The 24,883-nt window shown below is 31.4% G+C and overlaps 1 protein-coding gene across 1 annotated transcript in view; it reads left to right on the forward strand.

Moving 5' to 3' along the window:
- The window catches only part of sif (guanine nucleotide exchange factor still life), a 386,622-nt gene that overhangs the window by 179,228 nt on the left and 182,511 nt on the right, over positions 1-24,883 (forward strand). The window contains exons 21-22 of the mRNA XM_085952659.1: positions 12,481-12,760; positions 22,248-22,379. Coding sequence (XP_085808785.1) covers positions 12,481-12,760; positions 22,248-22,379 — 412 coding nt within the window. The remainder of the gene's footprint in view (positions 1-12,480; positions 12,761-22,247; positions 22,380-24,883) is intronic.

Genomic DNA, 24,883 nt, shown 5'->3' on the forward strand with positions numbered 1-24,883 from the left:
TGTGCTACATTACACACTTTTTCCCGTAGAGGCAACATACTGTGACGTCAGTTGATAGTACGTGACGTGCAATATAATATAATAACAATTTAAGTAATGCCATCGTATGAATAAAAAATAATGACTGAATAAGCACTCTATAAATTATAATATATATATTATAATATTCAATTTAACAGTTTGCGAAAAGCTGTGTAATAAACTAAATAGCTGTTTTAAATTAAGCGTACCCAGTTAACAATGTCCGTTGAAAGGTTCAAAATGTGCTACATTACACACTTTTTCCCGTAGAGGGAGCTTTCTGTGACATCACTTGATAGTACGCGACGTGCAGTATAATATAATAACAATTTAAGTGTAGCCATCGAATGAATAAAAAATACTGACTGAGTAAGTACTTTATAAATTATAATATACTTATATAATATTGACTTTAACAGTTTGCGAAAAGCTGTGTAATAAACTAAATAGCTGTTTTCAATTAAGCGTACCCAGTTAAACTGAGTGTTCATATCAATTCAATGTGGTTATTAGAAATACAATTATTCATCGCCGCGGTAATTGCGATAGCAGTAGAAACAGATAACAGCAAGTTGGGTTTTGAAGTTTGTTAATTTGTCATTTTGAGAGTAAAATCGTAGTGAAGTTGGAGCAGCGCGATTCTGCGGGCTCGAACTGTCCGCGACGGCGACTGGCAAATTACAATTATGTGGTCTGAACTTTTACGCCAGCCTCCAGCTCCTCGCAAGGGTTGCAAAGCGTCCCGGAATAGCTTGGCAATATAAATTAGTCTCCATTATCCGAAATAAACTACCCCAAATTTTTTATTTTGAATATTTATTTTACTGTTAAAAAATGAGATAATTTGGAAATTTGAATAGGATGAGGAGAATTGAATTTTATAAGTTAGTAATATATTTTATGAAGTAAACGTATATTGATTCCGGTTCTCTCTCAAAAATGTTGTTTAACAAAATAAATAAGTATTTTATTCTGACACATCTGCAGCGCATCTATTCTATACACACGACTGCTATCGGCCACTATCGGCAGTTATTGAGGGTAGTTTATCATATTTTTGTATTTATTTAATTATAAGTTAGCCGTCTAAATAGTCAAAACTGTCAATCTTGTTCTCAAAGCTAGCACAGCGAAGAGAAGTGCTGTTGAAATATAGAACTTATTTTAAAATTTACAACTACTTACCTTATTGTAAAAATTATAATACTTAAATACAAAAATATGAAAAACTACCCTCGATAGCCGCCGATAGCGACTGATAAAAGTCTTGCGTATAGAATAGATGCACAGAAACATACCAATTTAAAAATAATGTTGAAAAATATTGTTACAAACACACAGGGATTGTTACAAAAAAAATCGTATATCCAATAATTTACAGTATTGCTATCTTTTAAATGTTAATTATTATAGTACAAAGTAAATAAACTTATAGTATTTTTGGCAAATTATAGTATTTTACATTTTTCTCGGATTGAAAATTATACTATTCTACTATAATTATCATAGTACAGTTAACAATATTCAAATAAAGAATGCTACATTCTTAAATCGTGTGTAATATTCATTTCAATAATTGTTAAATTGGATTGTTGCCAAAAAGATAAAGTAGCGATGGGACGGATTGTCACTCGGCAAGTGAACAACTGCTGTACAAATCCAGTCATACAGTGGTGCCCAATGAGCATTTGACAATCACAGGCTTGTTCCAAAACCCGCTGTATCGACTTACTCACCAAATTCGGCGGCATCGAAGAACTAGTTATTAACGAAATTGGAAGGAACTGGGAGACGCCTTCATCTAGCAATATATTGACTCTGTCACATCAAAAAATGATGATTTATTTAAACTTTCTCATCAAAATTTATGGAAATAATAGCTATGTTAATTGGATGTATTTAGATAATTTTTCAACAGAATTTTTAAACAATGTGTAGGGTTCGATGTAGGTCATCAATGCAGGAGTCGTCGACGTGTTGTAGGTCATGGTGTTGAGGATGATGGTGAAAAAGACGAAGATGAATGCAGGAGCGAGTTTTATTTGCGGCGTAACGGTCGGTAAAATAGTATGTTACAGTAGTTATGTTATAATACTAAACTTATGATACGGATCTGAGGTCCGCATCTCGGTACAGTGAGATGCTGTGCAAGACGATACGGAGATTGAGATAGTAATAGACCGGAAACGTATATTCGAGTGACATTTTGGATGAATTATTACAAATATCAGTTAATTTTATCATTACAAGGCTATCTTAGACTCCATTTCTATATTACATCGTTTTTCTTTAGCGTTTTTAGTATCACGATCGTTATTTAATTGTATATTAGCAACAAATACGACATCTTAAACTATACGAATACATCCTGAAATTATTTTTAAACTAGTTCGCAGCCCTGCATTCCCGCTTCTCATTTTCTTCGCTTCATTATTTCGCCCCGGCTAAATTTCTAAATAAATTCTACGCTGCCAAAGTTTTCTCGTATTTTTGCCCGAGCAGTGAGTGAGAGAGAGCCCTCTCACGTCACTCTCGCCGCGACTTCTTAAACTAAAACTACAACGTGAATTCGAGATATAAATCAATCCGAAAGTTGTGTACTGGTTTTGGGGAAAATAATTATTATTATATCATAACACCACAAAAAAAACTTTGCTTAGTTTCAGGCCATGCTTCAGCCGGTGGTCTTGGCATTAATCATAATATAATATTTCAAAAATAAGTCATTGTTACTTGTTTCACGTTTGTCATTGTAATGGACGTTTCTTATAAGCAAAACTAAAAGAAAATATTAAAGAGTTTGACCATAAAAAGTGTTTCTGATTTGGTAGTAAGAGCATAAATTTGTATGTTGTTAGTTGGTGGACTAAACGAGAAATATGGCGGCGTATTAACAGATGCCATAATTTGTTTAGAGGTTTTCTACATGAATGACATTCGCCAATATATTTGTGATTGTTAAACTGATTATTCTGTTGAATTTATAAACTTGCTTTACTATCTACTTGAATATTTACTATTGAATTATATATTTAGAATCCATTTATCGATTTATCTATTGTCCGATTATTTCATGATCGCCTGTATCATATTTTCACTCGACGTCACCATTTATCATCATGTTATGTCAGTTAAAGTTTACATTAAAGAAAATCGGCAACATCATGACTCATACTCATAATAAATATCAAATTGATTGTTTGAATAAATTTTAAATTTAGTTGAATTCGCAAGCAATGCAGTTTTGACAGATGCGTGTAAAAATGTGAAGTTTTCTAGAAATAAATACCTGTACACGTGCATAGATAATAACTGTTTACACGCAAAAGTGCTGATTGTCTCACCAATTTCATTATTCAAGCGTAAGCGAGACGCGTTGTTGTCATTATATGGTGCTATATTTTGATTGATTACCATCGTTCTACTGCGGAGATGCATATATCTCACAAGTTCCAAATATCGCGTGAAAATTCAGAAAAATTGTCACTTGCAAGATAATTTGCACACATTAACGTGTTTACATGTGTGTTTTCTTATTATAGTTGCAATAATACGTCCTGTCAGCAGTTCATCCATGCAGTAGAAATGGGTTATAATGCTACTTTTATATTGAATGATTGTATTGATACGCCAGTACTAGAGTTGAACACTTGTGCTTTAGGAATAGTGATAAATTGCTTTAGAATATTTTATTCAAATGTTCGAATGCACTCTATTTCAGCTTTGATCTCCGGATATACGATATATAATTAGTTGAATAAACAATCATACCACCAAGATATGGCAAGCGAATTGAGAATATTTTGGCGGTAGGTATATTTCAAAATGGAGTACTTACGTAAATGTACTTGTGGTGTGACTTCTCGTTGATTGAAGAAACTCTCGCGATCAAACCGAAATGTACTCTCACTTACTTGCGCGATATTATCAATCAAACTGATTACTACCGACTCAGATCAAAATCCTTAAGCATTAGTCTTTATTTTACTTTCGCATACAAAATTTATCTCTTTGCTAAATTCCCGCCAGTATTTTAAGATTTAGTTACTTAGTAAATTTAGGGAGCATTTTTAATCATTTTGCCGCCGGAAATTTGGAAATTGCTCCTTAAAACGACAGAAGGGAATTATTACAGATACTACTTCTTTAATTAATCAATTGAGTTATCATTTTACTTGGTATTATACCATTTTGCAAACGATACAAAATTAATAATTTTAAACTTCACAAATGACTTTTTTAGTCAATCGCTATTTCGGTTGTCACAACATTATCTAGATTGAATAATAAGTATTATTCAATTTAATCTCTGGTATTGACATTGTAATATTAGAAAAAAGACATAGTTCTAGAGGTTGGTTATATATTTTATTGTGAAACTACTTTACTTAACTGAGATTAAAATAATTACAAGATAAAAAGAACTTTTTATTTACAACGTTTTTAAATTTTCTAATGAATCATATAAACTTGACTTGAGTAGCTTAAAAGATCAAAAAAATTTGTACTTGATAGAAATACTGAATACTGAAATGTCATTTTGACAAAATATTGATTTCCATAGTAACGCACGTATATATTAATAATTTAGTTGCTAGGACCCCAGACCACTAGCAACCAATAATAGTGGATTGGATTACGGATTTCTTCCGAAATAACTTTTCATACAAAACAGAATTAAATGAATTCAATTCTACTTGAAGATGGCTCAAAACATTAAAAGAATTCATTGGCATCATGTTCTGATATATTCTAAAAGTTTCAAATGTCTAGCTAGTCGGGAAGTTAGTTAAAAATCGATTGCGAAATTTGCACCGGACAAAGAACCACCGGACAAATAAGAATACGACCTAAGACAAACGTTGTAAAATGGCATAATCGGATTCGTAAGTTTCATTAACACCATGCGTTTCCACAATTATATTTTATAATATTCGGTTTCGTCCTTAAGACATTCTCAATCAGTTTACTGAAATACTGACAATACGTCATTCAAGTAATGATGTCATAAATATATTATTTATTTCTTTCTTATTATTCTCTTTTTTCTGTTCTATCTTAGATCACTCATATTATGTATAAGTTTCAATAAATTTTAACACACATATAATACTTACATATATATACTTATATCTTTTTAAAAAAATGTTACGTTTTGTCTATAAATCAATATTCTTCCTCATTTTTCTTATGTAATATCATTATTATGTATGTTCTTCTTACTTTCAATTTTGTTAGGCTTAACCATATTATAATTTAATTATTAAGGAAACTTTGCTCGTTGCAATATCTTTCTCTACTCTATTTTTATACATATTTGTAATCAATGCAACTATTTGTTTTCCTTAATAAATAAATAAAAATAAATAGTTCTGTTATAATAAATGATTTAAAAACCGTATTAATAAACTTGCTTTAATAGGTCGGTATGGTACTTTTTATATATAGATTAAATACGTATAACATTTATCTAAATATATAATAAACAATAGTAAGCTATTACTTTTTATAATTTTTTCTACATAAGAATATTGTGTATAATCTTCTTTGGATACCATACCGTCAAGAATACTTCAACTATTTGATAAACTATTATGGTCCTATGCTTAATGAAACTTATGTTAATAATTTGTATTATGCGTTATTCTAATCTACATTATTAATATACGATCAAAATATTATATAAAAAATCAATTAGTAATTCCAGGAACATTTGAATATATTATAACAGTAAAATGAATGGTTTATACAATATTGAGGTAAATGATTGTAGAATAATATACTATCACTTAGTTGATATGCATTGAATTCTGTGGGTTACCTCGCTTGTGAGCTTTAGTTATCAGCCAGCTCCGCAAAAAGGTCTTCGCATAAGGTTTATGCAGCGCAACGTAAACGTAAGGTCTTGATTTATATTTGCGCAGAATGATATAAATCATCTCAGCTAACGTTTGCCTGACACTCGGCCAGCCGACACTACGCACTGAACGTGTGTAAGAAAATATATTTCACGGATTCAAATTGTTGTTCACCGAGTGAGATGCTTTGAATTAAAATTATTGTGGCAGATGTGATCGCGTACTGAAGCTTTTAATGAAAAGCTTAAAACGTCTAAGTTTCAACTATTTTTCTTCATTTGCGGATTCATCTACTACAAGCTTATATCAGTACTTATAATAGAAATCAGGCGTTTCCAACGTTTCAGACTTACATTCAACATTTAGTTGTAATAATATTGCCGCAAGCTTTTAATGGAAATGTATTCTTTCAAAAACTCATTCATAAAATAAAGATGTGCTTACAAATACGACTATGATATTTTTCACGAAACTGATAGTTATCTATTCCATTATTTTATTTTTGTCAGACATCAATAAATTTTGATGTTTCATCATGTTTTAATTTCAAAATTTATGAACTCATTAAAAGAGTTCAGAAATATTTATATTTCAATAAGTACTTATTTTTATGAACATCCATGATTTTTGATGATTCATATTTTTATTATTCATATAAAACTTATTTTTATAAAAAATCAACATCTGGACCTCATATTATGGTTGGCCGCAAACGCGACCACTGATATAAATCATGCTTTTGAGATATGGTGCTGGAAGCGCATGCTAAGGTTTTCATGAATGGCAAAGATACGTTAAGTCTACAATCCTATAATCACATAGCCAGAAAGAAAAGACAGTAAATTTGTTAGGTTCATTGTTAGTAGACATATCGGCGGTATATACAAAAAGAGGGGGTTGCCTATATGGTAGTCTGATCATGTGAAGAATGCCATGGGTCTCTCAATACCCTCATGTAGACGGTAAAATATTGGAGAAATATTATCTATCATCATCATCTGTCATCTATCTGACCAGCACATCTATTCAGCACAGCTACAACAGCTATCTAGTATAGAAAAGTTTCGACGTATTAGTACTTATTGTAACAGTTGCAATAAGTTAATTGTAATTGTTACAATAATTGCTGTATTTTAACAGCATCTCTCTTGGCTATGCTAAATTTCAGAGCAAGATGGTCAGTTTTGACTGTTTAGACAGCTAACTTAGTGTAATAATTGTTAAAATACTTGCTAATACTTCGATATTTTCCTACCCTAGATAACTGCCGTAGTGGGCCAAAAATAGCCTTGTGTATAGAATAGATGTGCAGGACAGTTTAAAGGAGCCGTGATTTTCAACAGTAAGGGACGTAAAATTGAAGAATAGTAGAAATTTGTGTTTGCCTTACTAAGTAAAACTTTGGAATTAATATAAAAGAGGAAACAGAGACTGTCGCATTTTCTTTGTAATCTATCTTTTAAGGTTCGCACCTTCCACACTTTTATATATTTATCGGTTACGTGGTTGTAATTCAATATACTTTTATAAATTATATTCAACTTCTAGACGGATATCAGGAAAATCTTCACATACTTGACTGCTAACTCAGTTTAGAGGAACAGCAATCATGCAAATCATGGCTTATTTTAAGCCACAAAATATGTCGTCTTTCTTGTATTTTACCATTGTATTCTTTTGTTTTGTTATAATATGACCGAAATATTGTATTTTTCTCGTTTTAATAATACGCATAAATTCTTAGTCATTTAAGCACATTATCACAACCGTAATATACTTCGATGACGCTACAGCTCAAGTCGAGCCCTGGCTTCCTCCACCGCCGTCCTCCAGCCAGAAAGGTCCTCCGCACGTCTTTTCCACTTCCTGATTTTTAGCATCTGGTTGGCATCTTATGTAATGTTATCACCAAATCGTGTGCGTGGCTTTCTCACTGGCCTTTTTCTCCCTGGGTTTCCTTCGAAGATCTTCTTCGGTATCCGTGACTCAAGCATGCGCTGGACTGCCCAGTTTAGCCTCTGGAGTTTTATGAAGGTGGAGAGTTTTGAATCTTGATATAAGCGGTATAGTTCCGTTTTGTACCTAATTCTCCATCCCCCACCATCATTCATGGGTCCGTATATCCGCCTCATGATCTTTCTCTCAAAGCAGTTCACCATTTCATCTGCTTTCATATTTAACGTCCATGACTCGCACCCGTATGCAACGACTGTGCGTATGACGGTTTTATAGACCCGGGTCTTAGTTTTTCTGTGGACATTTCTGGATTTACTTAAACTTACTCAAAAACCTCAACTCTCTATAATATTTTTTTAGTACAGTATCCATACTTATATGGCATTAAAAAATACTTAATAATTGTCAGTTGAATATTTTATATCGCTGACTATATGACAGAAATACGTCTTATATTAAATATTGTTGTGAATGTTCTTTTTCATTCATCATTTTATTCTTACTGATGATGGTTGACAATTATTTCATTAACGGAATGATGCTATGTGAGTAAACTAATATATTTCAACTTTGGATAATAATACCTACACGGACTACATTTAATAAATGCCAAATTTCATATAAATGTCATATTTAGTCATATTATACGTAGGTATATTGCATTAACTAAAATATCATTTTATTTCTGAGATCCCAGTTAGGATACTTTAATAAGTTACTATTTGTTTAATCAGCTTAGTGGCGCTGCCCAAAACCGCTATATTGAAATTAATTGAAAGTTTTCATATGCATACCCTAGCAATCCCAGATAATACGCCAACCTTTTCCGGCCAGAAGTTATATCGTATTTATTTTGATTATTCAATTCCTCTTTATTATAAAATTATAACTCTACAGCGTTTATTTTTTTTAAATTTTAATACGATTATAACGTTACTTTATGATTATTTTGAATGATTATTTTTTTTCCATTGTTATGAGAATTGTGATCATATTTTTATGCCATATTATACCTTTCCATCATGAACATACAGTGTACGACTCTCATTTTTAAAGTCAAATCGAAATCCACCATTAATTAGGCCACGTCACTGAAAAATTGCGAGGTCCATTAGTAGTGTACGTTATTGCTTATCTTCAAATTCAATGCGATAACCTGTGTGCAGTAAATTAAAATTTTCAACTTATTTAACTTATCATTTTCTACGAATAGACCATATTACATTTTGATGTTTGAGTAATAACTAACCATAAAATCTAAATTCGTAGTTTCGTGCCGCGGCTTGGTTATATTCACATTATACGGTTTTGACTGAATGGCAAAAAATCGAACGGCGACATTCTTTTAGTGACGTAAAAAAGAGCATGACCCTTTTCATATTATACGGCGCCATATAACAGCCGTCCATTGTCACTGTATGCACGGCAGCCGGACGGTCACCGATGACTCTGATGCACGCTTTCATATTAGACAGTTTTAAATCGTACAGTAAGTCGATTCATAATAACCAAACAGCACCACAAACTGAGCTTGTGACGAAAAAAACCGTGCATAAACCGTAGAGGGCTCGCACATCAGAACTCGCCGCATGCGTCTTAAGCCTCAATTACATTGAGCTTCTTAACGAGCTGTTTATTAGCGAATTTACAATCTGCCTGTAAAGACGCCCAGTGTAATCATCGAATAAGCTGATAAGCAGGTTGTAAACACTCTACTGAGAAAAGTTGAAAGCCGGTCAACTTTACACGCTACACGCTACACGCCGGCGTGTGGGCCTACTGCGTCTGCGCAGTAGAGCGCAGTACCAACCTCCCGGTAAAAAAACGAACTACGTTCCGTCAAAATAGTCGCTGGCTTGTGGCTTCTCAGCGAATGGAAAGTTTTGTGTGTAATCATCAAATCGCAGTAGCTGAATCGCCCGCTTTTAAATTCGCCAATAAACAGCTCGTAAAGAAGCTCAATGTAATTGAGGCTTTACGACGAATTCGTCGATGTGGCGTCATCGTAAACCAAGAAACAAACGTTATCAAATGGAGCTTCGCAGATTGGCCAATGCAACTGCGACGCTGCGACGCTCCTGCGTGCGACGAGTTGCGTTTGTTAGAGCCTGCATTTCGATATCAACAAATGTCGACTCCGCGCATGCGCACAGCCGCACAATCGGCCATTTTTGTCTCTGTCTCTGTCTACACTGTCATTGCTCGCTCATCGCTGGTCACCGCGTTTGACGTTTGTTCATACAATCAACACAATAAAAATGGCAGACGAGAGACTTCTCCTTAAATGTCTCCGGTACCAATACATAATAATCGCTGTTTCCGCGTCTGATGACATATTTGCGCAATGGCGTCATCTAGCTAGAGTATATTTTGACGATTCGGGAGATTACGCGCGAATGCGGCGAATATCAATGTCGATGTCGCTAGAGATGTGCGAGGTTGTATCATGCAACACTGACCGGCGGGTCTAGGAAGTTTTGATTTATGGCCGTCAGGCGCACAAGGCAAGTTGTGATGTGCGAGCCGGCGTATAGTGAGAAAAGAGAGTGAACTTGTTGCCGATTCGGATTTTTACCGTTCGATATTTTCCGTACGGTCAAAACCGTATAATGTGAAATGAGGGTTTTTTAATACAACTTACTGTTAGATATTTTTAAATAAAATTATTTTAATTCTATGAATATTAGTATTACGTTACTTATTGTAATTTGAATATAATTGAGGGTGACTAAAAATCATGTATTGTATAAATATACAAAACAATCTGTGTTTCTTTCGAGATTGTTCAATGCTAGATCTTAAATATGCATCTATTTTGTCAAAAAACCACGTTTTATATTGAAATAAAGTGAAAAAAGATTTGGAATAACCACAAAAAATATACTTATGTGTAGTTTTTTAGAAAATATTCAGTCATTCGTAGAGTAGGTATATGGTATCAGTTATTTTAATTGAAGCTTGTTATAATTTCAATCACTTTAATTTAAATTAAAACCAATTGTTTATCCACCCGAAGATAAATCGAAATATTTTACATTAGGTGTAGTTTACGTTATTTTAGGTACGTAAATATAAAATAATGTATATGTAAAAACACCCAATTTTTTGATATAATAATATTTTGACATAAAAGAAAATTTGACAAATCAAATGAGATAATATTACAGGGTATGTTTAGAATTATAAGATACACCACTGGGTTATTCTTACTCAAGAATTCGCTCTAGCAAAACCCATTTGAGGTTTATAATGTGGAGTAGATGCTCTATATTCTGATTGCCATAAGACGTAATAATTGTTACTACCTCATGACGTTTGCATTCTATTCACAAACTTTCCTCGTGATTCAGTCTGAACTAGAGCATACACAGATATTGTTTAGAGGTTTAGACCTTTACAAAACTAAGTATATACTGTTGTTTTCACCGTCATTAGTATCTAATTATTACTAAAAACTTTATGTTAACGAGTTAAGTGATGAAAGTAATGCAAATATAAATTTAATCTGTACAACTAATAGCTTGTTTCATTACCATAAAAACGAAATTATAACAAAATATTATAATAATTGTATAATAATAACAGTTTGCTACCGCCAGTTTTATTCTTCTGGTATAAAAATTTGGTTTGAAACATGGCTATATTTTTTAATGAAAAATAAAATATACCTAAATAAAAACATCATTTAAAATTAAAAAGAATAAAAATATATTTAATTTTAAATTATTTAAGTTTTCTACTATTCCATTTGAGCCGTTTTTTGCGACGTCTGTGTATATATATTTATGTACTATGTATACCTATATAAATAATAATAAAAAATAGCATCTAGCTACGTATATTTCATAAATATATTATGCAACTTTGTGAAATCTGACATTTCGATGCCACAATTGATGCATTCAGTTTTCCGGTTATGGATTATAATTATTATCTTAATAATTGTTTTATTTTATTTAGGTAAATATATTTAGTAACATTTCTCATTAGTTTTTTTTTATTAAATGTCCCTACACATTATTCAATTCCATCATTTACGAGTAATGACAATCTAATATGCTTAGTGAATGTATTAATTAATGTTGAGTATGTATTGTATCTACGATGTATTTTTAGGAACACTTCAAATATTATTCAAAAAATGTTTTTATACTTGATCCTTTACTTTAGTAATACGGTTTTTACCATATTTTACTGTATTAGTTTATTATATAAGCGAGAATTATCTGTATTCGTTATCAGTATGCATTTACCATTGGTGAGTGCGCATAGTGCCTGAAAATTCCGAAAGGCAAAAGCAGGGTCGAATAAAATGCGATTAAATAGTACAAAACTTAAATCAATCAGAATCTTAATTGAAATTCCATCAAGTACCCTCCCCTCAATAAATAATAATATTTCAAGTCATTAATTAATAGTCAATAATATTTTGTAAATTATGTATTATTAGTAAATAAACTATTTAAGGTAGATATATATGTGAAAACCACGTAGTAGTAAAATACGGATGATGAAGTTCGCATTCATTCTTCGTAAGCATAACTATCCAATCGAATCTTTTATTTTTTAGTTATACATCACATACTCGCATTTCTCACCATTGCAATATATATTTATATAATATATTTTTTTCTTTTGTCCACAGATTTTTAAGCGTGAAAAAATGGTTATTGCGAAAGAAACACCAAATAGAATTGGCCCGGAAACGAGGCTGGAAAGGATACTGGGTATGCCTGAAAGGGACAACGCTCCTCTTCTACCCTTGCGACTCGCGGGAGGGCCGGTCCGTGGAGGCGGCACCGAAGCACCTCATCATAGTGGACGGCGCAATCATGCAGCCAATACCTGAGCATCCCAAGAGAGACTACATCTTCTGCCTTAGCACCGCGTTTGGAGACGCGTACCTCTTCCAAGCGCCTTGTCAGGTGAGCTCATAATAAATTACGATGATATTTTTTATTCAATCAATTGTACTTAATACAAACAGAGAAATATTTCAACCGAATGGAAGACACCATCGCCGTTGTTTCTTTTGGAGCATTCAAGATTATGTCCAATAAATAATGTTGCATTTCTTATTCTTTGAATACAAAATAAGAGATTAACAAATGTCCACGCCAAAACTAAAATTTGGATAGAATTTGGGAAGATATCCTATTATCGTTCATGAATCAATGTTGTTAATACGTTGTTAATACATGTGATTGCATCACTAGCTTAATTGACAAATTTTCTAATAAGTATGTTTTTACGTTTTGAAAATATTTATTATTTTTAATGTTATTTACAGCATGTCAATACTCCAAATAATTCCAAAATCTCCAAAAATATTAACATTGGCCACGTTTTTGCGAGTTAAAAAATACATTTATATAAATAGTAATGTATTTTATTTTAAATAAAAAATAATTTTCAAAATCCCATGTAATCGCGTTTATATTAATTTTATTTGCAGAAATATGAAAATTTGTACGTTAAAACTTTAATTGAATTTAAATAAATTTAGCTCATTGTATTTAATAGGGCAAAATAAATGTTTTATGTAAAGCCTTTTAACATTAGCAACATAACATAATATTACATCACATTTAGCATTTTTACCGATGTAGTAATCAAAATACACCCAAGGTAGGCTTCGGTCAATCTTGAATCAGTAACCTTTTGGTTGACAGTAATTTTAACACTCTGTTTACTACACTACTTTGCAATCGTTGAATAAAGATTAACAGAGTACACGGAATAAATTACTTCAATTGTTAGTCAGCCGGCCAACCAAGTAAATCACTCAATTCTACAATAAATTTCTACATTTAACCACCCATTTATCTGTTAATTTGGTACATATTGCAGTCTATCCATGAAAGATAAGCCATAATATGTTACATATTCCCTATTTTGGCTAGTTTGTCTTTTACTTTGGTATACAAAATTGGTGGCATATTTAATATGCCACCAAGTCTATGTAACTGATAAGTAAGTTTGTGAGAATGCAGACAACCTTAGTTTAAGTATATATGGAATTTTTTATTGTGATTACAAGACGTCTATACACAGTTGTTACATATTGACGACAGTGATATTGAAAATAACGAAAATGGAGTCCAAAATAAAAAGTTTCACCTTTGTCACGTTTACTCACCACAAACTCGCATTTTTTTTAAATTTGATTCTGAATAACTCTTAAAAGGGAGAGTGGGTGGTCTGGGTCCATATACTGTCACATTATTAAACACATGCATGTTTTAGACAAGCATTTCACAAGTGTTTTTTTATGCGTTTGATGATTGATATCACGTTAAGTATTTTTAACGGCCGTTTGTCAAGAGGTATTAAAAGTTTTATGTGCAATTTCGGAGGTGCAAAATTCATAACCCTACTCATCTCGGGCGTTACAATTTGCAACACTAATGCAAAAAGGCAGGACGCAGGATTTTTTTAAAAAAAGGCTTTCCTCGACGTTTTAAATAACAAACTTTTCAGATCTGATTATTTAAGTTGCCAAGTCTTTTGAGAGATTTTCGGATGCGAGAGATTTTTTTTTTTTTTGATTTCTTCTCTAAAAAGTACAACGTATCTTTTTACACACTAGGGAAATAGATTCTGTCTTAGATTAATCCCATATTCAATCCGAAATAGAAGTATTAGTTTTATATTGAAAGATAATACTATATCGGGTGATCTTTTTTGGATAAAAGGTTGATAAGTATCAAATATTTAAAAATTAAATCATAGTATTAACTTACGTAATTATAATAAATGTAGATAAAACTAAAATAATGTATGATACAAGATGTTAAAAATAAATTAAACTCGAAAAATGTATTAAATAATTTCACGAGCATAATGGCACATAATTAACAATGAGTTGGCAGCAGTTTATACATCATCGCATACATGTTTATAAGTACGTAAAAAATGACTCATATAATATGTTACCGTTTTGTATAAAAAGATATAATCATTTTGCTTAGTGTAGTATCAGCGTCATCAACTTAGCATTTTTCTTGCTAGATCTTATATTTTTGAATAGACAATTAGCTTGCAAAATTTTCATCTGGCATATGGCGTTAAATCTAGCAATGCTTGATAGCAAAAACAGCTTTTAACTTCTTATAAAACACTCGAATATTATACCAGATTTGTTCAGAAAATCAACATTCTGATCTTTTGTATTTTATATCTTATAAATAAAATAAATGTTACATATAAAACTTTGACTTAATTTCTTACTTAGGTACCTACATTATTTTTTTTAAATTCACCTTCGATCATTGTACTTAATGTTATTAATTATGATATGGTTTTTATTTTTGAATTTTGAGAAAATCTATCATTTTTACTACCACCTTAATTACTTTCATACCTAATCTAACATAGGTTCTTATTTCTTATCTAGAATTTAGAATCACATATCTAATTAACGTACCTCAGATTTTCTTCTATTAATTACGTTAAATAATCAATTTCTCATCACTGTGCGAATACGTATTTATTTATAGCAATCAAAATTTATTATTCGTCAAAAATAATTCAAAAGAAAATGTATTTAAAATATGTATCAATTCATCCGTAAATATAATTAAAAAGTGCTGACTGAAAAAATATTCTCATCAATAGCACTCAGCTTAAACAGGTAAAAAACTTTATCCATCTGAGACTATGCGTTAGTTACTGTCTATAGATGGACGTATGTAGATCAAAGCTGGACTGAAGTGCTTTTGGGCACCCGATGAATGTCTTCAAAAGTGACCTCCCATTGTGTCTAAAAAAGAAAGTGTTCAACTAGTGTCTACTAACTGTAATGGCATGATTATGCGAAATTTAGACCCTCTGTAAAATTGAGTCTCAAAAACTTATAGCGGCACTTTGTGGAATGGAAAAGCTCATTCTGAATAACGCATAGTTTAAACAAATTTAATACTTTATTATAAGCGAGCAAACATGCCATGTTACAATTCAATTTTATTTATTTAAATATAGTGAAATTTGCTAATTATAAATTCAAGACGTTTACAACAAACATAACATGAAAAACATAGAAAAAGTATTAAATTAAAAAACAATGACAGAGTAAAAGAGGAAATACAAAAATTATTGGGTACATGAAAGTCAATCGAGTTAAGTATGCCCTATTTTAAGAATTTATAAAACTACGTCTATTTAAACTTTTCCTAAATCCTCACGATGGTTGAATATAATTATCAATATTTGAAGCGATTTAGTTGAACACAATTATTACCAACCCAATTGGCATTACCAATGACAGATTAATTTTGCACATAGAAAGAACATACAACTTATGTTCCAGATTTCTTAGATAGTTATCAGGTACATACAGGTAAATATTACCAAGAATGGCAGAGTTCATCGTTCAGGCCGGGAAAAATACGTAGGAAAATATTGATATCTCCTCACTTTCAAACTACAGTATGTTAGCATACCTTAGAGAAAGTCAGTTGGATAAAGCTACAGATAGTACACATAGAGCCTCTATCAAGTAAAGGAGTACTAAGAATTTCTTCTGAACCCTCTCCACCATAACGCCGCGCTTCAACGGATGCGGTGCCCAAATAACATACCCAGTATTAAGTCTATTTTAAATTAAATAATTATAAAGACGTTTGAATACCGTAACATCATTTTAAAAATGGTAACCATATGGCCACTAAATGTCAGTTTATGTAATTGGGTTTGCTATTTTTTATTAAAAAAAGTTCGAAGTCATTCAGTGCTTTCCAATTTGTATTAAACATAAAAAATATTGACCTTAAGGCTGTTGGATCGACGAGATAAATAGAACGAAATTATGTGGGAATGCAGTAGAAATAAAACATTAATGGTATCAGATTGGAAAGGCCTTATTTAATATTAGATTGATTCAGGCTAACGATCATAAGAGGAAATTAAACCAGGAATAAATTTTACTTCACGCTCTAACAAGCGGGATACTACGCGTTCTCATTTACAATGTCAGGACCTGAACTGCGTAGGCTGTTTTTGTCAGAAAACGTTATATTGGCTTTCTATTTGCAGTCATATAATGTATTTGTATTTCGTAACGCATTTCATTAATCTTTTCCTGCATCCAGGTGGCGATGCCAAATCGTTCCATTACTTGGTGCTAATATGTTCAGTAATGTACATGATTTTGATTCCCACATTCATATGAAGACCCAGACAAATAACGATATATCTGTCATTAATTGCATGGCATTTGCTATAGGTATATGTATCAATTTTACGAAACAAGATAAACATTAAATGGCCGCAAAGTTTTTGCCACTGGTAGATGTTACATATATACAGTATACCATGCATGCACGTTTCTAATATTCATATTACGTTCCCCCTCGGCAGCTGACATGCCTAAATGTAATTTTCATCTCCTGACTTATCGCTGTATACATTTTTCTATTTTCACCTTTTCTGACGCGCAAACTTTTTATCGAATGTGTATCCCTTCGGGTCATCTCACACTTGGACCCTTTTTACCGAAATGTTTACCAGACCCATTAGAAAGGAGGCCTTCCGAATTTATTGAACGACTTACAGCTAGGAAATTTGCAAATCATATAATTCGCATTGTTGAACTATTGAGACGGCCATGTCGCTCGATCAATAAACCAATTGCTGCGCATCGCCGCTGCGCACCAATTTGACAGTTCTGCATTTTCAAATTTAATGAAGAACGTTGTTGTTGTTTTTTTTTTTAATTAAACCAAGACTATCAAGATATAATATTTTTCTGCCAAACGTGTTTATTTTCCTCTTAAATATATTATTATATTGGCAATGTTTATTCATACTCCTCGTAAGACATGTTGGTTTTCTATGGATTATATCATCACTAAGGACTTATGCAAAGCGTTCGTATCGGCATTTTAGCATATTGAAGCACAAGGTAAAGGCACTTCTCTGAATTACATCGATTATTGTCTCTGCCTAAATTATAACAATCCCAATATTCTGAAGGAAGATAATTAATCAACTCGCTTCAATAAGACTTATTCTAGCGCAAGTTTATTGGATTTATAAATGATTGTGTAAGACTATTTATACGCCATGTCTGTGGGTTATTTGGAATAATAATTAATATATTCCTGCTGTATAAAAAGATTAAATGTAAAAATTATGTATTAGTTCTTTGATATATTTATACTATTTTTCTTGTTTGTGACTGAAATCCAATCAAAATCAATGCAATCATTTATAATTTGTGATATATATATATACAATTATATGAACCGTATATTATATTATGTATACATCGGGATTTCAAAAATATATATAATAAAATCATCAGTTATATATACTTACTTATTATTTTTGTTGGTAGAAGTTGAGCGAGTTGCTAGAGCGGCCATATATGAAGCCGTGGATTGCGTCTTCGATTCCACGGCTTGGCAAATGAAAATGCATTTCGTTTATTTAAATATGCGTTTGATCTAGCGATAGGATCTAATGAGTTACCAGTTTTTTTAATTAAAAAATATGTTAATTTAACCTCCATTCCGTGGACGCTCACGTGCTCCGATAATAAGTGAATATGGTAAGTTTCTATTAACTTTACATGGCATAAGAATACGGAGAAAAAAAAACATCATAATGAGATAGTATAAATATATACAATAAATTAAATTCAGAAAATAGTAATAATAAAATATTTAAAAATGTCATTAAATTTCCATGGAAGTAACGTCGAGTGAACTAACTAAACACATTGTAATAGTTATAAAACATGTCTACCTAAATTCACTATGCCATAAGTGGAGTATAGCGATATTCATAGCAGTTTAGTTGCCTATTGGCATTACCAAGAGCAGGTCAGTTCAGCACCCATTTTTTTAAATATGTATCGTGTACGCACAAATCAATACTAAAAATAATAACAGAGTTCTCATTTACACCGCGTATAAGTGAAAATACAGATATATTATATTTTCTAAACCTCAGTATAGATACTCATATAAACATCTCCAATAGAGGTGGGAAAATTGGTCGATTTTTAAGACTAAGTATACTTACTACCAGTATAAAAAAATATTTAGTATCAAAACTTGTTCCAAAATACTTACTAGTATTTAGGGTATTATATGGAGCGTTTGGCGTACTTGACTTTTTAAAAGCCATTTTTACACAAATTGTTTGTATTATAATTATTATCCATTTACACAATCACGCTAAAAATTTGAATTCAGTTTATAAGTTGCAATTATAACACTAAAACATCGAGAAACTTGACGTGGCGAAACCAGATAAACGCGTAAATACTTATCAGAACTCGAGCACTAGTACCTTCATATTCCGGGACTTAAGACTGACGTCAACTCGATATAAGTCTCATACCCAACTGGAACTAAAACTAACTCCATATTATTACTATAAAACGAACATGTCATCATTTCTGTCCTTCATTATACCAACTTTACAACTGGGGAGAAAGGGAGAGCAATGACAGTTGAGTATATCACGACTAGACAGACATACGTGTATTTTGCTATCTTGCTCGCGCGCATTTAATTTCACTAGTATTGAAAGTCTACCTACAGTACCAATTAGCGAGTCGCGGTGATGATCTCATCGAAAGCCGACTCAAGTACTCATCGCATGCGTTTGCACTTCAAACAAGTTTCTTGGGCCACATGTACTGAGTATGGGTAGTACATGCCGAGACTTGAGTACGTAAACTGGTGACAGTATTTCTAACTCAAGACATATTAAATATTTCTTCTAAAATTTATATCTACTATAAAATCATATTGATGAACCCAAATAACCAAACAACTCTAAAGTCTGCTTCAAACTAATAAATTATAATATGTATAAATAACTATATTCTCTAATTTATTTGATATCGTTAAAAAGATAAATCGAGCAATTAAAACGATGTATATTATGATGAAGCTGAACTAATTTTAGAAATAAAGAAGGACTTAAATATAAAAGAGAAGATATACGAGCACCTTTGCAACGTTAGTAGGCCAAATGTGAATTAAATATACAAAGCTTACCGATCGGATTACAAAAGTAAAGTAGACAGTTTTGATTTACTTACAAGCGACCCAATTACGCAAAAAGTAATAAATCTTCCTATTTTACAATAATTCAATAAAACGAAAACAATTTTTGAGAAACAACTAAAACAATTTGAAATATTCTATTTTATTTTAAATACGAACATATTGTGTGCTTAATATTTTCCTACTTGCAGTTGCATTTACTCCGTTAAGTATTTAAACAATGTGTATGCTCACGTATGCATGTAAAACTTGGACTATTAATGTAAGACTTTAATGTTATCGCATAAATAAGGAAACTTACATCATTACGCGATGTGATAGAGGTCGCTATTCAGATGAAATGGCAACGGGCTAGAGATGTTGCTCGGCGTATGGACAACCGCTGGACAAATGCCGTTATACATTGGTACCCAAGTGGCACCAAATGCCCTAAAATCCGCTAGATAGACTAACTCATAAATTTCGGTAGATTTACGTACAAGCAAATAACTATGGACCGAAAAGCATGGAGGAAACTATAGGAAGCTCTCATCCAGTAGTGGATCGACTCCGGCCGATGATGATTATGATAATGATGACTGGCAGTTTATTTCTTATTCAATACACAATTTGTCTTAAAATAACACTATATAATAAATTAATATTAATGTACTTTCGGCTTTATGATTTAAAAACGGTAAATATGCCGCAGATGCCCGCATGAGCTTTTATATTTATTTTTTTACGAAAACAGTTTATTCTATGTAGACAATAATTATATTAAATACCTTTTTCTGTCGGCGCAAATGCTTTTCAATCCAATAATTGTTAATTTAAAATTTTAATACATTTCGATGCATCATTATCACACTAAATCTAGTTTATTATATGAATAGATTAATTTACGTACAAAAACTCATTTTGGACAAAATTGAGTCACATACAGATGTACAAGCTAGGTACACCAATCACATTAAAATAGTAACCACATTTTTCAACTTTACGTACAGTAAAATTAAATAATAATTGTATTGGTTTAGTATTCTTGTTATTGATATTTTTTATAATTAAATATAAATTAAGATTTATTTTATAATACCTTTAACTCTGAGGTTTTCCTCTCACACCATGTTACTTAATGTATATGTTTTACTCAATACAATAATACACATATCTGTTATATTATTGTATTTCAAATTTTTGTCCAAATTTGTGGTTAGCGTCGTCGGTAAAAAAAATATCTTAAATTTTTTTTTTTTTCCTTTTTTAATTGGGTCTTCAATTTGGCGTGCACATTTGTCCGAAGAGATTTCATTATCTACTATATTTATATTTCTTCTTCAATATTCTTTTGGTAAATTTCAATGATCAAACAAATACTGGTTTAATCCACTTATCGCTTGACCATATTTTAGTTTTAATAAATCAATTATCCAAATCACCGTAACGCCACTTCAAAAAATATAGTTATGAAAAACCGGGGTTACAATGTACCAGTTATACATAGACACACCAATATCGTGGGGGAAAAACTTATGATTTCATGACGGAATAATTCATTCTAACGGAACTTTTAAGAGGCTTAAATTGTAAACAAATTAAGTATCCCATTCATTCCAAAATATCTCTAACATCTCTTTGGCTTAGCAACCTCGATATGTGCTGACCATAGAGGTATTAAAAGAGGGGCAAGCAATCGGCTTTCTCATACAATTGAATGAAGCAGGACAATAATAGCCGATAACTTACGAGAAATAGTGACACGATAAAAAAATCAGGGCGTCACGAAGGATTTACTTTGGTCATTATGACGTACCCATATAATAAAATGTTAACGTGGAAATTTTTCCGCAACTTGATTATCATCCCGCCTCACCATACTTTTTCACCATACCAGCCTGCTTCACCATATTTTCATATAACCTGCCGCCCTTAGGTGCCGACCTATTTATTAACAAAGTTATTGTGTTACAAAGGCGTGTATTTTTCTAGGGAGGTACTACGGTTATTCGACTACATTTTATAATATCGACTGACGAAGACTATTAAAAGACTTTCCCTCTATGTAGGAAAAACAAGTCCTGATTTCAATTTGTATTTTTTCAAGTAAATACGTCATGTACTATTGAATTTAAGTTTTTTTTAATTAATACAATAATTATTGACATAGTTTTTAAGTATCTACATATTATTGTTTTAAAAGTTTTTATTTTCAAACATTCATTGTATTACTGACTATATTTTAAAATTTAAAACATGTTATATTGTCTTAATATTATTAAGTCTTCATATTATCTATATAACTATTTTTTATTAAACATTGATCGTATATGCATTATGGAAATATACTTATTTATTTGCATACGATAAATATTGTCATTTTAATGTTAAATAAAAACATTTTTTCCATCAGGTGGAGTTGGAAAATTGGGTGAACAGCATACACAGCGCATGCGCAGCTGCCTTCGCGCGTCACCGCGGGAAAACTGGCACCCTACACCTACTGCAGGAGGAAATTTTCCGACTGGAAAAGTCTATCGAATCGGTGAGTCATTCTCGTTCACTTATTTTTCGAATCTCCTTTTACTTGAAAAGTTTCAAGTTTCTGCTATCAAATAACACCAAGTCATTAGTGGTTTGTCACTTGCAATTGAATGTAAATATTTATATCTACAATAAGAACATTGAATTTATTTCCCTCAACACAATGTTACTTAACCCTTAAATGAATTATGGCAACGCTATATATGTAAATGTATTTCTGATTGATTATAATAATTTATAAATACTAAATATCATTATAAATTAACAGTGACAGTCAAAATTATAACAAATTTGTCAGCACACTGTCCACTGCAGATAACTGCAAGTTTTTAAATAAAATTTCATTCACGCTAAAAATATATAAAAAGTAAGTAAGTACTACAATTTGCTGCCGAATTCTGCAAATGTGTTGGTGTACATATGTTAATCAATACAATAATACACAAATCTGTAATATTATTGTATTTCATTTTTTTGTTGATATTTGTGATTAGCGTCGTCACTAAAAAAATATGTATTTTATATATTTCTTACTTATTTCAATTGGCTCTTCAATTTGGCGTAGACGTTTGTCCTAATCTACTACTTTTATTAATATTTCTTTTTTAATATTCATATTGGTCAATTTCAATAATCAAAGAGAAACTGGCTTAATCCATATTTTAGTTTTAATAAATCAATTAAGTACACAAATCACCCTAACGCCACTTAAAAATATAGTAATGAAACAGTGGGGCTAGAATGTACCAGTTATACATAGACACACCAAGTTTTGATAGTAAATGATACTTCTTCTTCGCTTTCCTCCTCCTAGCGCTTGCAAGTTTCTATATAGACTAGACCAGCGATATCTAAATTTCGGTCATCAAAAACGTGTATACCTACATTTCGTGCGAGATTTTTAAAGGGATGATGATTTTTGAATGCTATTAACTATTCCTATTTTTATTTCCTTCACATAATATTCTTCATAGATTATTAAACGTGAGACACTTTAACACTATTTTTTCATCCGTACGTGGAAATTTTCTGGCTGATAACAGAAATTGGGTTTGATAGATATGTCGATTTCAGACTCATCAAAGAGTACAACGATACTGTCACTTAACAAAGTTATTTCATTTTTTTTTAATTATTTGCATAAGTACTTTATCTTTCGTTAATTTTGAATCATATATCATTAGTATACAATATTAGAAGGGAGATATTTATAGGAAAATTAATAATTTATTCTGAACGGCATCCCGATGTGATTATCTATTATCATCTATGGCCACGTGCCCAGTACGTTATATCAGTCAGACAAAATTGAAAAACTTTTCTCACCAAATAATACTGTAACTTGTTAGATATTGGGAACTCTATTTCCCAGCGGATGTGCTAAAAGATACTTCGGGACTTTAAGAGATACCTATACTACTCGCAAAATAATTTATTAAAACAAACTTTCGAATGGAGTATACTTTTACAGAGGGGAATTAAGTTTTCTACAATCGACGTATATCGTGATGTCATTGTTAATTAATTTATTATATAACGAATAATATAGTATTATAGTTTATAGTTAATAGGGCAAATTTTTAGCCAACAGTTTGCAATAATAATAGCTTATTGCAAATATCTTACTAATATATTATTATTTCGACTCTATAAAGGAAAAATGGGTTAATCTTCAGTTTTTCAAAATAGGTTTTATTGAATAATAACATTGAACACGATTGAAATATACGCTGTGTTGAAATTATGTTAGCTGCAAGTGCCGAATTAATATCTAAATTTACCTTATTTTTTTTTTAAAGAAGGTAGTGTAGTGGGAAAAAAGACTTAACCATCATTTTTATCGGTTTATCTTTAAATGCCTCAATAATTAATATCAGATTAGGAACATAAAACATCAAAATAAGTATCATTATGCACTTGAAGCTTCCCACTCGATAATGATCTATGTTACATATGAGCATTTTGAGATAATCAAATAAAAACATTTTGTTGAAAAAAAATATTTATATTTGAAAGGCCTCTTCTGAATTCCTTAATCACTTATTTTTATTCCTCTTCCAATTTGTCATGTGAATTTTCATCATCATCATCGTCATGTGATCATTGTTGCATATTTAGTTCAAAGCTGCCAAAATGTAACAGATCATTATTGAGAGGAGGCTTCACTTAATTTTTATCTCTATAGTAGGTATATTTTAACTTACCAAAAACCATAAAAAGTACATTTTTGTGCCTCCTGAAAAATTGCTTCTAATGTTTTGCTTTCGTGTGATTTTTTGTCCGTTTAAATTTCAGTATAATTTATTAAATATTAATAAAAATCCTTCCGTCTTAAATGTGCTCTACATATTAGAGTATTTTTCGTTAAATATCAGGCTAATCTTTTATTAAAATATACATATGAAAACCCTTCGTGATATCTATTCTACAAAGCACCCTACAAGAGCCACCTGTCCATAATTGAAAGCTTTTCGTGTTAACACGCTATTATAACTAGGATAATAC

This window comes from Rhyacophila brunnea, unplaced genomic scaffold (assembly GCF_057557595.1).
Source record: "Rhyacophila brunnea isolate RB1 unplaced genomic scaffold, BYU_Rbru_1.0 scaffold_3, whole genome shotgun sequence".
NCBI classification, from domain to species: domain Eukaryota; kingdom Metazoa; phylum Arthropoda; class Insecta; order Trichoptera; family Rhyacophilidae; genus Rhyacophila; species Rhyacophila brunnea.